At 54.3% G+C, this 13,258-nt stretch overlaps 3 protein-coding genes across 3 annotated transcripts; 2 read left to right on the top strand and 1 right to left on the bottom strand.

The window, feature by feature from the left end:
- Nucleotides 1–260: 260 nt before the first annotated feature.
- E0L32_005503 (uncharacterized protein) lies at nucleotides 261–1,032 on the bottom strand (the record flags this gene model as incomplete). The annotated part of the gene is made up of 3 exons (XM_031140032.1): nucleotides 261–356; nucleotides 431–493; nucleotides 562–1,032. 3 exons carry the CDS (start codon nucleotides 1,030–1,032, stop codon nucleotides 261–263), a joined length of 630 nt encoding a protein of 209 aa, XP_030996018.1.
- Nucleotides 1,033–2,541: 1,509 nt separating this feature from the next.
- E0L32_005504 (uncharacterized protein) lies at nucleotides 2,542–3,699 on the top strand (the record flags this gene model as incomplete). Its single annotated transcript, XM_031140033.1, has 3 exons — nucleotides 2,542–2,913; nucleotides 3,050–3,140; nucleotides 3,236–3,699. 3 exons carry the CDS (start codon nucleotides 2,542–2,544, stop codon nucleotides 3,697–3,699), a joined length of 927 nt encoding a protein of 308 aa, XP_030996019.1.
- A 1,786-nt stretch (nucleotides 3,700–5,485) lies between these two features.
- E0L32_005505 (uncharacterized protein) lies at nucleotides 5,486–11,366 on the top strand (the record flags this gene model as incomplete). The annotated part of the gene is made up of 7 exons (XM_031140034.1): nucleotides 5,486–5,803; nucleotides 5,878–8,557; nucleotides 8,610–8,770; nucleotides 8,832–8,935; nucleotides 9,180–10,165; nucleotides 10,300–10,368; nucleotides 11,044–11,366. The coding sequence occupies 7 exons, from the start codon at nucleotides 5,486–5,488 to the stop codon at nucleotides 11,364–11,366; spliced, it is 4,641 nt and encodes a 1,546-aa protein (XP_030996020.1).
- Nucleotides 11,367–13,258: the final 1,892 nt, after the last annotated feature.

Below are 13,258 nucleotides of genomic sequence, written 5' to 3' on the forward strand. Positions count from 1 at the left end.
TACGAGGTTTTGCTTTCGAGAATATCGCGTGAGGGTAGGAATGTCGGGCGCGAAGTAGGACATGCATGTTCCAGAATGGGTCTGGATGATTGGCGTTCACGGCGTTGCAAAAGCGCGGAGAGATGGTTTCTCGACAGGCAACTCATAAGTTTCAAGTATCCTCGAGGGGGAATTCATTAGTGTATTATCGCTTTTCATAATCTTCGGACATTGCAATTTTGATGCTACTTTCACAAAGTTGCTCTGGGTGGGCGCGCCTGTCAGGCTTTCTCGCCCTGGATGGTCGCCATGACCTTGCGAGTATGCTTGTATGCGCGAAACTCGAGATACCAGATGCCTTGCCAGGTCCCTGTCGCCTTAGTATGCAGTTAGAGATGGACATCCAATGCCGAAGAAAAAAACCAAATAAAAGGTTTTACGATAAGCTTACTAGTTTTCCATCCTTGATGGGGATCGTGACACTAGCGCCAATAAGAGCACTCTTGATATGTGCCTGAGCAAGGTCAGATTAGCAAACGGAAGGTCCAAGAGGTATCAATGCCACGGGCGCTTTGGACTCACAGGCATGTCGTCCGGGCCCTCGGCACTGTGCCTGTAGAGCTCCTCGCCCTTGGGGCCGGCGTCAGGGGCGATGCGGTCGAGTGCGTCGCTCATATCGGCGCGCACATCCTCGTCCCAGTTCTCGTTGAGGCTGAGGGCGCAGCTGGTGTGCTGGACGAAGAGGTTCAGCAGGCCCACCTTGTAGTTCCTGATCTCGGGGAGCTCCTTGAGCACGTGGTCGGTGACCAGGTAGGACCCGCGGGAGCGCGCGGGCAGGGTGAACTGCTTCTGGAACCAGCTCATCTCGGCGGACGGCGGGGAGCTGTAGTGCGGAGACGACGACGGCGACGGTAGCAGGGGCGAGCTGCCGAGCAGTGCAAAGGGCAGCGTCCAGATGTAGTGGAAGACGTTGGGGAAGAAGGCTACGATGAGGAGGAGGATGAGAAGGATGTTTGTGCCTGTGAGCGAAGGTTGGGTTTGAGCTGTTGGCATGGTCCAGATGTCAAGCAGTCAAAACGGCGGCTAAGACTGGAACTCTGTGACGTTATGGTTGTAAAACGTTTGGTAGTGGGGCAAAAATGGTTAGAGTCCCTGGAGATCAATCCACGGGCGGAAGAGGTACGGTACGGTACAGCTTCTGGGCTGGGTGACTGGCTAACAACCTCTGCGAGAGCGGATGACAGGCTGGGCGTGTGGTGGGCACGGCCTAAAGAGGCGGGAGGTTGCGTGCTCCCGGTACCTGTGCTACTTGTACAAGTCGCATGCATTCCATGGATTCCAGCTCTGCCTCCCACAATGCGCGCGGTACCGGCCTGTTTTTTGGCCTCCACACACGCTCGCAAATTGCTGTTGGCATGCCCTCCGGGCCTCCGGGGAAGCTTAACCAGTGCGTCGTCACATTCGAGTGTGTGGTCGCTAAGCCAAACCATTTGGTCCCCTTTCCCAGCGGTCACACCGGTCCCTGCCCCCCCGAATTCCCAGCGGCATGTGGCCTTTAAAATTAGCAACACAGATCTCTGCAGGCACGTGAGCTTGTGGTACAACCGACGCCGGCTTTGAGTATTGAGATGAAAAGGCATGGTTTGAATTGTCTACGACTGTGGTTCTCGGCGAGTATGGCTGGCTGCATAGGGGAGACTTTGGCACTGTGCCTCCAGAGGTACTGTTCCGTGGAGTTTTCTTCTGCCGCGTTTACGCAAGAGATCTTCAATGTTCTGTGCCATGCATGGCGGCCGTGGTCGGCTGCCAGATCTGAAGATCCCTGTACCTGAAATTTGCATGTACTTGTACCACCGCGAACCCCGCGCGATCACTTTACCCCTCACTGAGCTCATCGAGGGTCTTCTCGAGGATTGAAGTGCCCTCGACTGTTGCGGAGGCAGTTGAACACTGTTCAACCACCCCAGAGTCCTCTTCTGGCTCTTCTCCGGAGGGAAAGTCATCACGTAAATGGTTTGGAAAACCTTAGCAACGCAATTATACCGCGCAGGTGCAAAGACCAAGAACCAGCGCTAGGGCTGGCGATTCAGAGACTACTTGACCAATCACCCAATCACCTCACTAGTCGCCAGGCCAATCACAGTCTAAAATCTGGAGAGAAGATCCATTCCCTTCTAGCGAACTCCGGGAAACGGGAAACGAGACACAGAGAGAAGAGGGCAGGGCAGGGGAAATAGAACCCTTCCCTCCGAATGCGAATAAATCAACCCTCTGCTCTGACTCCCAGGGGCAAAGCAAGTCTGCCAGGTTTCCCCTCTTGCCTGCTCGTCAATCAACCTCGGATTATACTTTGGACACAGCCGCATTGCATGCCAGCCACTTCGCCAGGGTCTATGAATCATACCGACTTTGCCTAGGCACTTTTCGCTGTCGACAGACACAACGACGATACCCTCCCGGCGCGCCCCGCATCCTGCTGGCTTCTCAACTGTTGCCTGCGAGCCTCGCATGCTACTTCCACCCGACAACTCTGCCCCAGCCTCCCGTCCCTTCGCTCTCTGAATGCATCTCCTTCCGGCTCTCGACTCTCCCACCTCTTCCCTTGCTGCGACAACGGGCAACAATCGGGCTCAGCCTCGGAAAGACGCCGGAGCCTCTGCCGCCATGACGATGAACTCAAAGCCAGAACTGGTGGCCGAGGCGCAGGCCGCCGAACCCAATGCGCCCCCCGGATGGTCCATGGCAGCGCCTTACAAATTCCCCATCGACAAGCTGAAGCGCCGTACAACTCATGCCGACTTCAACCCCCTCGTCCTGGTCGCTTGCGGCAGTTTCTCCCCCATCACGATGCTGCACGTGCAGATGTTCGAGATGTCGGCCAAGTACATCGAGGAGCACCCTCAGTTTGAGGTTGTGGGCAACTACTTGTCACCGGTAAGCCAACACAACTCCTAGTAATCAAAGTCACTCTCGAGACCGGCGGGCCGGATCTGTAACCCCCAGGTCGCATTTCCAAGTCTTCGCGATCCCCTCTGAATCGCCAAATGCTGACTCACTTCAATGCTTGCAGGTCAGCGATTCCTACACTGCCAAGGCGCTCACCCCGGCATATCACCGTCTGGCCATGTGCGAACTAGCAGTCAAGGACACTGATATCATGGGTAAGATCTCTCATTCGTCGAGTTCGGTGTTATACTGGCCTGTGTTGTGGCGATACAGACCCGCGCCTGTCTAGTATGTGCTGACAAATGCTCAGTTGATCCCTGGGAGGCTTCGCGTCGTGACGAACAAGGCAAGCCCGTCTACACCAGGACGGCAGATGCCCTTGCCCATTTCGATCACGAGATCAACAACGTCTTGGGCGGCATCCAAGCTCCAGATGGGACGTACAAGCGAGCCCGGGTTGCCCTGCTTATCGGTGCTGATGTTGCCATGACTATGGGTGATCCGAAGGTCTGGGCCCCGGCAGACATTGACGCCATCTTTGAGGACTTTGGTGTCTTCATTGTCGAACGGCCGGCTCAAGCCGACATCGAGAAGGTGCTGGTGCCTCTGAAGAAGTACAAGAAGGTGTGGGTCGTGCCGTCTTTCATCAACGACGTCAGCTCCACCAAAGTCCGGGCACATCTGAAGAATGGCCACAGCGTCCGGGACTCGGTTGATGAGTTGGTCATTGACTACATCAGCAACAATGGGTTGTATCAAGGACCAGGCCGATGATGCCATGTGAACAGTTGAGAGGGTGCACTATTGTTCCCCAGCATCTTTCTCCTGAATCACAATCCCGGACGAAGAGAAACTGATGCGAGCCCTGGTCTTGGACCCAACAGTGTGAAGGCCATGGCACAAAGACAGCCATGATTTCAGGCTGACCATGAAGCCCGTGCACATGCAGCATTCCTACCACGACACTACAGGAAGAGGTCTATACGCAACCGCATTTTGGTCTGTGCAAAGAGGGCAACAGTTCTTACTTGGATACCGCAACTTGGTGATATCAAGCAACTCACGAAGTGCTCATTTGGGGCTTGATACAAAAGAGAGTTCGGATTCGATTTGTCCTTGTTTTGAAGTTACATCTGATACCATGCCACTCTTCCTCGGCGCTCTAGATATTCCGCGGGAGCGGTCATTTCAATGGTTGATATCCCCGCAGCCTCTCCTGCGGAATTTGCCGTTGCAACCTGGGATTTCAATATCGATTCCCTGATACGCTACAGCTCTTGTAATTCACTGATACCCTGCATCAAGCTACAGAATAGATGGATACACACGAGGGAAGCCTCTGAGACGACCTCACCTGCTCCCTTGCCCTTTTTGGTTTTATTAGAGTGTTCAATCTATATCCTTTTGGAAGTCTACAAACTAAATGAAATGACCATGTGTGAGTGAATGTTCTTGTATCACGAAAACAGGGTTGCGCTTTTGATGATGTCCAAGTTATGCAAGATGCTTATTAGTGAGTTGGAGAATTGACAGGTTCTCACTTCTTATCTTCGTTTTCCTCCAGGCAGCACCAAAGTCACCAGGGGTGCAGCGAGTCATCACATAGCTGTTATCTGCAAACAGAACCTCTGTAGGCTTTGCTGTTGGTACGATCTACAGCAAGCCATGTCTGCAGGTGGTGTGGTTGGCATACTCGGAGAAAACCTCGGAGCTTATCACTTGATGTAGGGCAATCAATGGCACTTTGGTAGCACCTACATCCTGTTGCAGGCAGAAAGATGACTAGGGCTGCCTACCTGAACAGTAGTAAAGCTCGAGAAACCCCATGAAGAATCCCAAGAACTTTAATATCATCATCGGCACTCAACTCCTTTTTCACCTACAACGTCGAGATCCTCGCGAGTATCGTCGAGAGTATTGACTTGCTTTATTAGTGGTTTGAACGGCTCTGGGGACTTCTCTCAAGTCTGGGCGACCCTGCAAGGTTTAAGCTTCGGCGTTTAGGCACTGAGCCGATCCCTATCCCCAGTTAACTACTCGTGGGCTCCTTGAGGGGAAAGCCCAGGCAGCCATAGCGCCGGCGGGTCAGTCATGCATGACCACCAACTCCAGTCCTGCCCGCAGACCCACGCTCCTGGTTTTCAGCGCATCATAAGCCCCGTAAAAAAAAAAGATTGGGAAACGGAGCTTTGGAGCTTCTCGCCGCTTCTTCAGAGAGGCTGACAAAGCACATCGTCGTCAGTTGACTTCCTGAAAACTTACTCGAGCAAACCGTCTCCTCAGCAGACAAATTGTCGTAGAGCTCGTGTCGTCTTTGCAATCTGGTCAATTCGCCAGCAATTGCTACCTCGTAGGCTCCTGTCTGTCTTTTGTACGACCTCGAACAGTGTGCATTGGGTGCCTGATAAGAGGGAGCCAACGACCTCCGATCTCGAAGCCTTCTCTCCCTCCCCCCACCCTCCGCTGGCTGGCTCGAGTTCCGCCGTCGCAGAAACAGCAGCCTTTTACCCCTGACTCGAGCTATGATATCGCGACAGCCGGCGAGGTGATCCAAACGGCCATGCGAGTTGAAGACGACTTCTCCCAGCGGGTCATTGCCCAGACTGGTTCATTTTCCGGGTACCGCCCATTGCTTGAGCTCGGGAGCGGCTATCTGACCGCAACCAAAACGTTCAAGCAGCCGCTATGCGGTAACGAGGAGGGCTGGGGTCCTCTCAGCCCCTTCCGTTACGACTTCACGCCGTGCTTCATCGATGTCTGGGTCGCCATTGTGGCTGCATTCGGAGTTGTGGCTGGCGCGGGAGCTTTGTGGTGGATTATCGCGAAGAAGCCCGCCTCTGCTTCCATCGTCAAGGACTGGCACTTCTGGATCAAGCAGGTGAGACCATTCTCGTTTGAATTGAAATGTACAATTGATTTCGGGGGCCCGAAGCTGACTGTATGTTGTCATAGACTCTGGCCGGACTTGTTATCGCCGACTTCGTTGTGCAGCTCGTCATACAAATAATCAACTATCCCGACATATGGTTCGGCGACTTCCGAGTCTGGACGACCGCCCTGACGATCGTGTCCCTCGCGGTGGTGTTTGCGATCCAATGGGTTGAGCATGCGCGCCTTCGAAACGCAAATGGAGTGGTGCTTCTCTACTGGCTGTTTATGCTGATGGCCCTCGCCGTCAAGCTCCGGTCCGTCGTATCGCAACAGCTGTACTCGTCCAACGTGCCATACTTCGCCACATATACCGCCGGCGTCGGCTTGGCGTTGGCTGCCTTCCTCGTCGAGTGGCTCTGGCCCAAGAGGCAGAGCGCTTACGAGGCTATTGTGGACGAGGAGGAATGCCCAGCCGAGTATGCGACTGTCTTCTCGCTCCTCACCTTCTCATGGATGACTCCCCTAATGAGGCACGGCTACAAACAATTCCTTACGGAGGACGACCTGTGGGGCCTTGTTTCCACCGACCGTACCAAGGACACCGGTGAAGCGTTCGAGAAGGCTTGGCAGCACGAGCTCCAGCACCGGAAGAATCCCTCCCTGTGGCTGGCCCTGTTCCGAGCTTACGGTGGTCCGTATGTTGTCGCTGCTTTCTTCAAGATCGGCAATGATCTCGCTGCATTTACCCAGCCCCAGCTGCTACGGTATCTCATTGCCTTTGTGAGGTCGTACCAACCGGGCAACGAGCCCGAACCTCCCATCAAGGGCGCTGCGATTGCCTTGGCCATGTTCGTAGTCGCCTGCATTCAGACCGGCATGATTCACCAATACTTCCAACTTGCGTTTGTCTCTGGAATGCGCATCAAGGGCGGTTTGACTTCGGCTATTTACCGGAAATCGCTCCGCCTTTCAAACGAGGGCCGGGCTTCCAAGACCACGGGTGATATCGTCAACTACATGGCCGTCGATGCCCAGCGTCTTCAAGACCTGACACAATTCGCTCAGCAGGTCTGGTCTGCACCTTTCCAGATTCTTCTGTGCATGGTTTCTCTGTACAAGTTGGTGGGCTGGTCCATGCTTGCTGGTATCGGCGTCATGATTGTCATGATTCCTATCAACGGCTTCATTGCCCGAATCATGAAGAACCTCCAGAAGCAGCAGATGAAGAACAAGGACGCCAGGAGCCGGCTGATTGCGGAGATTATCAACAACATGAAGAGCATCAAGCTCTACGCCTGGGGTGCCGCGTTCATGAACAAGCTCAACTTCATCAGAAACGACATGGAGCTGAAGAACCTGAGGAAGATTGGTGCCGGCCAAGCCATTGCCAATTTCACATGGAGCACCACGCCATTCCTCGTGTCGTGCTTGACTTTCACCGTGTTCGTCTTGACCCGGGACACTCCCATGACTACCGAGATCGTCTTCCCTGCGCTGACTCTGTTCAACCTTCTCACCTTCCCTCTTGCCGTGCTTCCTATGGTCATCACCTCGATCATCGAGGCCAGTGTGGCCGTCGGCCGTCTCACGTCTTACCTCCTTGCAGAGGAGGTTCAAGACGATGCCGTCGTTCTCAAGCCCGCAGTCGAGGAGCTCGGTGAGGAGACTATTTCCATTCGCGACGCTACTTTCTCCTGGGATCGTCACGAGACCAAGGAAGTGCTTAAAGACATCAACTTCTCCGCCAGCAAGGGTGAGCTCTCTTGCATTGTCGGGAGGGTAGGTGCTGGAAAATCTTCCTTCCTGCAGAGTCTGCTCGGTGATCTCTGGAAGGTGAAGGGCCGTGTGGAACTGCACGGTTCAGTGGCCTACGTCGCTCAGCAATCATGGATCATGAACGCCACGGTCAGAGAGAACATCATCTTTGGATATCGATATGATTCAAACTTCTATGAAAAGACCGTCAAGGCTTGTGCTCTCCTGGACGACTTCGCGCAGCTCCCTGATGGAGACGAGACCGTCGTGGGCGAGCGTGGTATTTCTCTCAGTGGAGGACAGAAGGCAAGAGTTGCCCTGGCTCGTGCTGTTTACGCTCGTGCCGATATCTACCTCCTCGACGACTGTCTCTCCGCCGTCGATTCCCATGTCGGACGTCACATCATCCAGAATGTCCTGGGACCCGATGGTCTTCTCAGCTCGAAGACCAGGATATTGGCAACGAATTCTATTCCGGTCCTCGTAGAGTCGGACTTCATCTGCTTGCTCAAAGACGGCGAGATACTCGAGAAGGGCACCTTCCGTCAGCTCATGGCTATGAAGGGCGCCGTCTCGGACCTCATCAAGACTGCCGGTCACGAATCCGGGCCTTCATCGTCAGGCGCCAGCCCGTCTGGATCTGGATCAGATAGCGAGACTTCTACAATCATCGACGCTGCCAGCAGCCAGGAGAAAGACGAGATTGAGGAGGCGCAAGACCGCTTGTCAACCCTGGAACCTATCAAGTCCGGTCCCGCCACCACTCAAAAGAGGAGACAGGGCAGCACAGTGACTCTTCGACGAGCCAGTGCCGCCAGTTTCAAGGGTCCCCGAGGCAAGCTCACTGATGAGGAGGCGTCGAACTCCAAGACCCGACAGGCAAAGGAGTTTTCTGAGCAAGGCAAGGTCAAGTGGTCAGTCTATGGGGAGTATGCGAAGACGAGTAACCTCGGCGCTGTTGCAGTCTACCTGCTCGCCCTGGTTGCGGCCCAGACTGCTCAGATTGGTAAGTCTCATGCCTCGAATGGAAATCTCACAGTATCTGACATTAGCTCTAGCTGGTAGTTACTGGCTCAAGAACTGGGCAGAGGCGAACAGAAAACTCGGTGCTAATCCAGATGTCGGCAAATGGATCGGCATCTACTTTGCCTTTGGTATCGGCTCCTCCGCTCTGACTGTTGTCCAAACCTTGATCCTGTGGATCTTCTGCTCGATTGAGGTAAGAATCCGGCGTTGTCTAGTGTTTAGAACCCTCGTCGTCGCTGACAAGATCATGACAGGCATCCAGGAAGCTCCACGAGCGTATGGCGACTGCGATCTTTAGGTCACCCATGTCTTTCTTTGATACCACCCCGGCCGGGCGGATATTGAACAGGTTCTCAAGGTATGTTGACCGTATCTTCTACTTCGTCCGGCAACTTTTGATCCATGCATATGGCGTTGCACACATCTCAAGCAGAGAGTGCCGGATCTGGATCACGCTGCGTCGATATGTGTTGCACACCACTCCCGATATCCCAGGGCTGGCCAGGGGGTCACGTCACTATCCTCGTGACTTCCTGACATGCAGCTGCTAAGGCATGTAAGACATTACGGAGCCGTTCGCTGACCCCAACTTACTCATGCAGTGACATTTACCGGGTAGATGAGGTGCTGGCTCGGACGTTCAACATGCTATTTGTGAATCTTGCCAAGTCGGGCTTCACGCTAGTTGTTATCTCTGTCACGACACCTGCGTTTGTAGCGGTGATTTTTCCGCTCGCCGCCATGTACATCTATATCCAGCGTTACTACTTGCGGACATCTCGCGAGCTCAAGAGGTTGGACAGCGTCAGCAGGAGCCCGATATATGCCCACTTCCAAGAATCATTGGGCGGCACTTCGACCATTCGGGCATACCGCCAGCAGGAGCGGTTCGAGCTGGAGAACGAGTGGCGTGTTGACGCCAACCTGCGGGCTTACTTCCCGTCCATCAGTGCCAATCGATGGCTGGCGATCCGGCTCGAGTTCATTGGCGCCGTCGTCATCCTTTCCGCCGCCGGCTTTGCTGTCATATCCGTAACAAACCACAGCGGCCTGACCGAGGGTGCCGTTGGTCTCGCCATGTCGTACGCGCTGCAGATCACGTCTTCGCTGAACTGGATCGTCCGCCAGACCGTCGAGGTGGAGACCAATATCGTTTCTGTCGAGAGAGTGCTCGAGTATGCCAACCTGCCTAGCGAAGCACCGGAGATCATCCACCGAAACAGGCCGGCTGTGGCCTGGCCTTCCAAGGGCGCCGTCGAGTTCAACAACTACAGCGCCAGGTACCGCGAGGGCCTGGATCTGGTGCTGAAGAACATCAACCTGGACATCAAGACGCACGAGAAGGTGGGGGTCGTGGGCAGGACGGGAGCAGGCAAATCATCCCTGACGTTGGCCCTGTTCCGAATCATCGAGCCGGACACAGGTCACATCAGCATCGACAATCTCAACACGTCTACAATCGGCTTATTAGACCTGCGCCGTCGATTGGCAATTATCCCGCAGGATGCGGCTCTGTTCGAGGGTACCATTCGCGACAATCTAGACCCCGGTCACGTCCACGACGACACGGAGCTGTGGAGTGTGCTTGGTAAGTAACACGTCTCTGCGTCCCCCCCTCCCTCCCCTCCAACTCGGTAGCACATGGCCGTACTTCTATCTCCTGGTCGTCACACATTTGCCCCCCTTACAACACCTGGATTGGTCTGACGGATTATATTGCAGAACACGCCCGGTTGAAGGACCACGTCGCGAGCATGACTGGTGGGCTTGAGGCTAAAATCAACGAAGGAGGTGAGCTGTCTTTCCTTTCTTTTTTTTCTCTCTTCCCGCTCGGGTTCTACAGTATCTCGCTTTCTATCGGCTTTCACAAGCCTCGCACCGGCCAACCCTTGCCGTCTATTTTTTTGATTGTGTTTGCGTTTCCGTTTCCGTGCAGCAAATGGGTTGCACACCAGCAGGCGGATGGCGGCAGATTGCATGATGCTGTGGCTAGATATATACGAGCCGCCTAGACATGTCGCACAGTAACGTGCGGGAGCAGCAGCGGTGAAGTGTACGCCTCTCTGTGTCACCTTTCAGGTGCATGCCATCTACCGCAAACAGTCGACCCTGCATGATCTCCAGCGCATTGCATGCCCTTTAGAACATGAGTGCTCTTGGCCAGTAGCCGTGAGCTGCGGTCGGTCCTTTTAGGCATGCGCATTTGATCATCTCGCACTGCATACGGCGATGTACCGAGGCACACTTCGTTCTCTCTCTCTCTCTCTCTCTCTCTCTCTCTCGCCTCTTCCTTCGTCGTTCAAGGCGGGAGACGTCCGTTGTTTCAAGGATTGGGGGGAGGGTGGCCGCTTCGTCATTCCTGATCCCCCGCTGTTTGTCTTTTGTGCTTTGTAATACCCGAGTGGAAGAATGACAGACATGAAGACGTCACGGATCTCTGTACTAACCACATCGCACATCGGCCAGGCTCCAACCTGTCACAGGGCCAGCGACAGCTCGTGTCTCTGGCGCGGGCCATGCTGACGCCATCCAACATTCTGGTCCTGGACGAGGCGACGGCCGCCGTCGACGTCGAGACCGACGCCCTGCTGCAGCAGACGCTGCGGTCACCGCTGTTTGCCAACCGCACCATCATCACCGTGGCCCACCGGATCAACACGATCCTCGACAGCGACCGCGTCGTGGTGCTCGAGCGCGGCGAGGTCGCCGAGTTTGGCCCGCCGCAGGAGCTAATCAAGAAGCGAGGCGTCTTCTACGGGCTCGTCAAGCAGGCCGGCCTGACCGAGTAAAATGTGGATAAAAGGCTTGTGTTGTTGTTTTTGGTATTTTGATATCTGTGCTGGGTCCTTTCCCACAAAGCCAGCCCAACCCAACCCATACATAGACAGACAGCACACAGGTGGGTGGTGTGTAAATGGGGCGGAAACGGACCAGGGGGAGGAGTTGGTGGGATATATCCCTGATCCAGGGCGACATATTGCACCACATGCTTACTCCTTTTTGATAGATAAAACAAATCCATGGTTTTCTTTTTCTTGGTTGGGAGAGTGAGCTAGCTAGCTAGCTAGCTACGGGGGTGTGAGATGAGCGGAAGGAGTTAGTTACCTAGATTGCACATATCCAGCCACGAGCAAGGGGGGGCGTTGTTTTGGATGCGAAGGCGATGGTGTGCAATAGAAACGGAATGATACCAGACATATACAAAATGCCTCTTTCCGTCCTTGATAGGTTCCTTGTACGGAAACGCGGTAGCAGAGAGCGAGTGAGTGAGCGAGATTGAATGGGAGAAAAAGGACCGTCAAGGGGCAAAAGAAGGGTGTATATCTGTTGCGTTGTATGAATGGCAAGGAGATACCTAGGAAAAAAGAAAAGCACGCAAGAAGAAGACTCCCCATGTACACACCTGGTAGGTAGGTAAGTTGCAGAGAATGGGACTCCCGCCCAATCCCCAGCCGTCTTTGCTTTTCATATGTCACTCTCTTCTTCTTCTTTTTTTTTGTTCCCTGGTTGCTCCGCGTGGACGGTCAAGGGCCGGGGATAGGATGGGAGGAGACAAGAATCGTGACCGTCGACTGATGCTGTGTAACCACCATCTTGTTTTTTTTCTCCGCCCCCCTCCCTCCTGAGCATTGCTCTCCATTTGATTTTCCTTCCTTACCCCGGTCAGCATGTGTCTCCGGGGTGCGGCTCACCAGTTGCGATAAAGGATGGTACGCTGGCTGGTATGGTATGGTAAGGTAGGCGATTGTCAAGCACGGAGGGGGAGGGCATGCGGAGAGGGGAGGGGGGTGGACAATGGCGCCGGTACAGTACCCAGTGCCCTCCCTACCCCCTGCTGCCTACCTATCTGTTACTGTTATTATTGGGAGATTTCTTTTTCTGATGAGGCTATCAAAAAAAAAGAGCCCGCCAGGCATCGGGGCCAAGAGCGTCACATCGTCCAGCTGGTGGTACTTGTATGTGGGATAGATGTGAACCCGGAGTGTGCCACACTTATCACAATCCCAGGCCTCGGGGGTTGTCATTCGCGGTTGTTTTGCACCTTTGGAGAGTAGATCTTCTTCTCTTCTTGTCTCTTTTTTTGTAAAAAAAAAAATCTCCTACTGGTTTCTTCTCCTTTTCCATCGACGGACCAACTGACAAGAGAACCGCCGGAGAAAAGTCCGATCCCCAGGATTGCAGGGGGAGGGAGGGTGTCATGCCGTCTTATGTCATCTCTCTTTCTCTCGCTCCTTGTCACGTCCTGCCTTCCCTGCAAACACACACACACACACACACACACGCATACACGCGTACACACAGACCACAAAAAGCAGATGTACGGTCAGCAAGGTGCGTCCCGGTCCTCTTGTTGTGTGGAGATTCGAGACTGGCCCGAGCCGGCGAGTCAAACGTCTGTCTTCACCTACGAGGGACGGAGTCATAGAGTAGTTCCCACCGTGTGTGTGCTGGGCTTTGATGTGTCGATACCTGACCCAGACTTGGGATCCTAGGTATTATTCCAGGGTCTCTGTTTCGTTTGCAGGACCCCAACCTCACCAAAATGGACACGGCAGAATACGTGAGCCAATGCCCCTAAGAAAATGCACATTCGTTATGTGGTGACACACATAAGGTTGCTCTGTGATGAACGGTGGCGTCGTACGTGGTTGCTGGCTGCATATACGCCCCCCTGGTCCTT

This window comes from Thyridium curvatum, assembly GCF_004353045.1.
Source record: "Thyridium curvatum strain D216 chromosome Unknown NODE_29_length_410198_cov_82.451705, whole genome shotgun sequence".
Classification (NCBI taxonomy): Eukaryota; Fungi; Ascomycota; class Sordariomycetes; order Thyridiales; family Thyridiaceae; genus Thyridium; species Thyridium curvatum.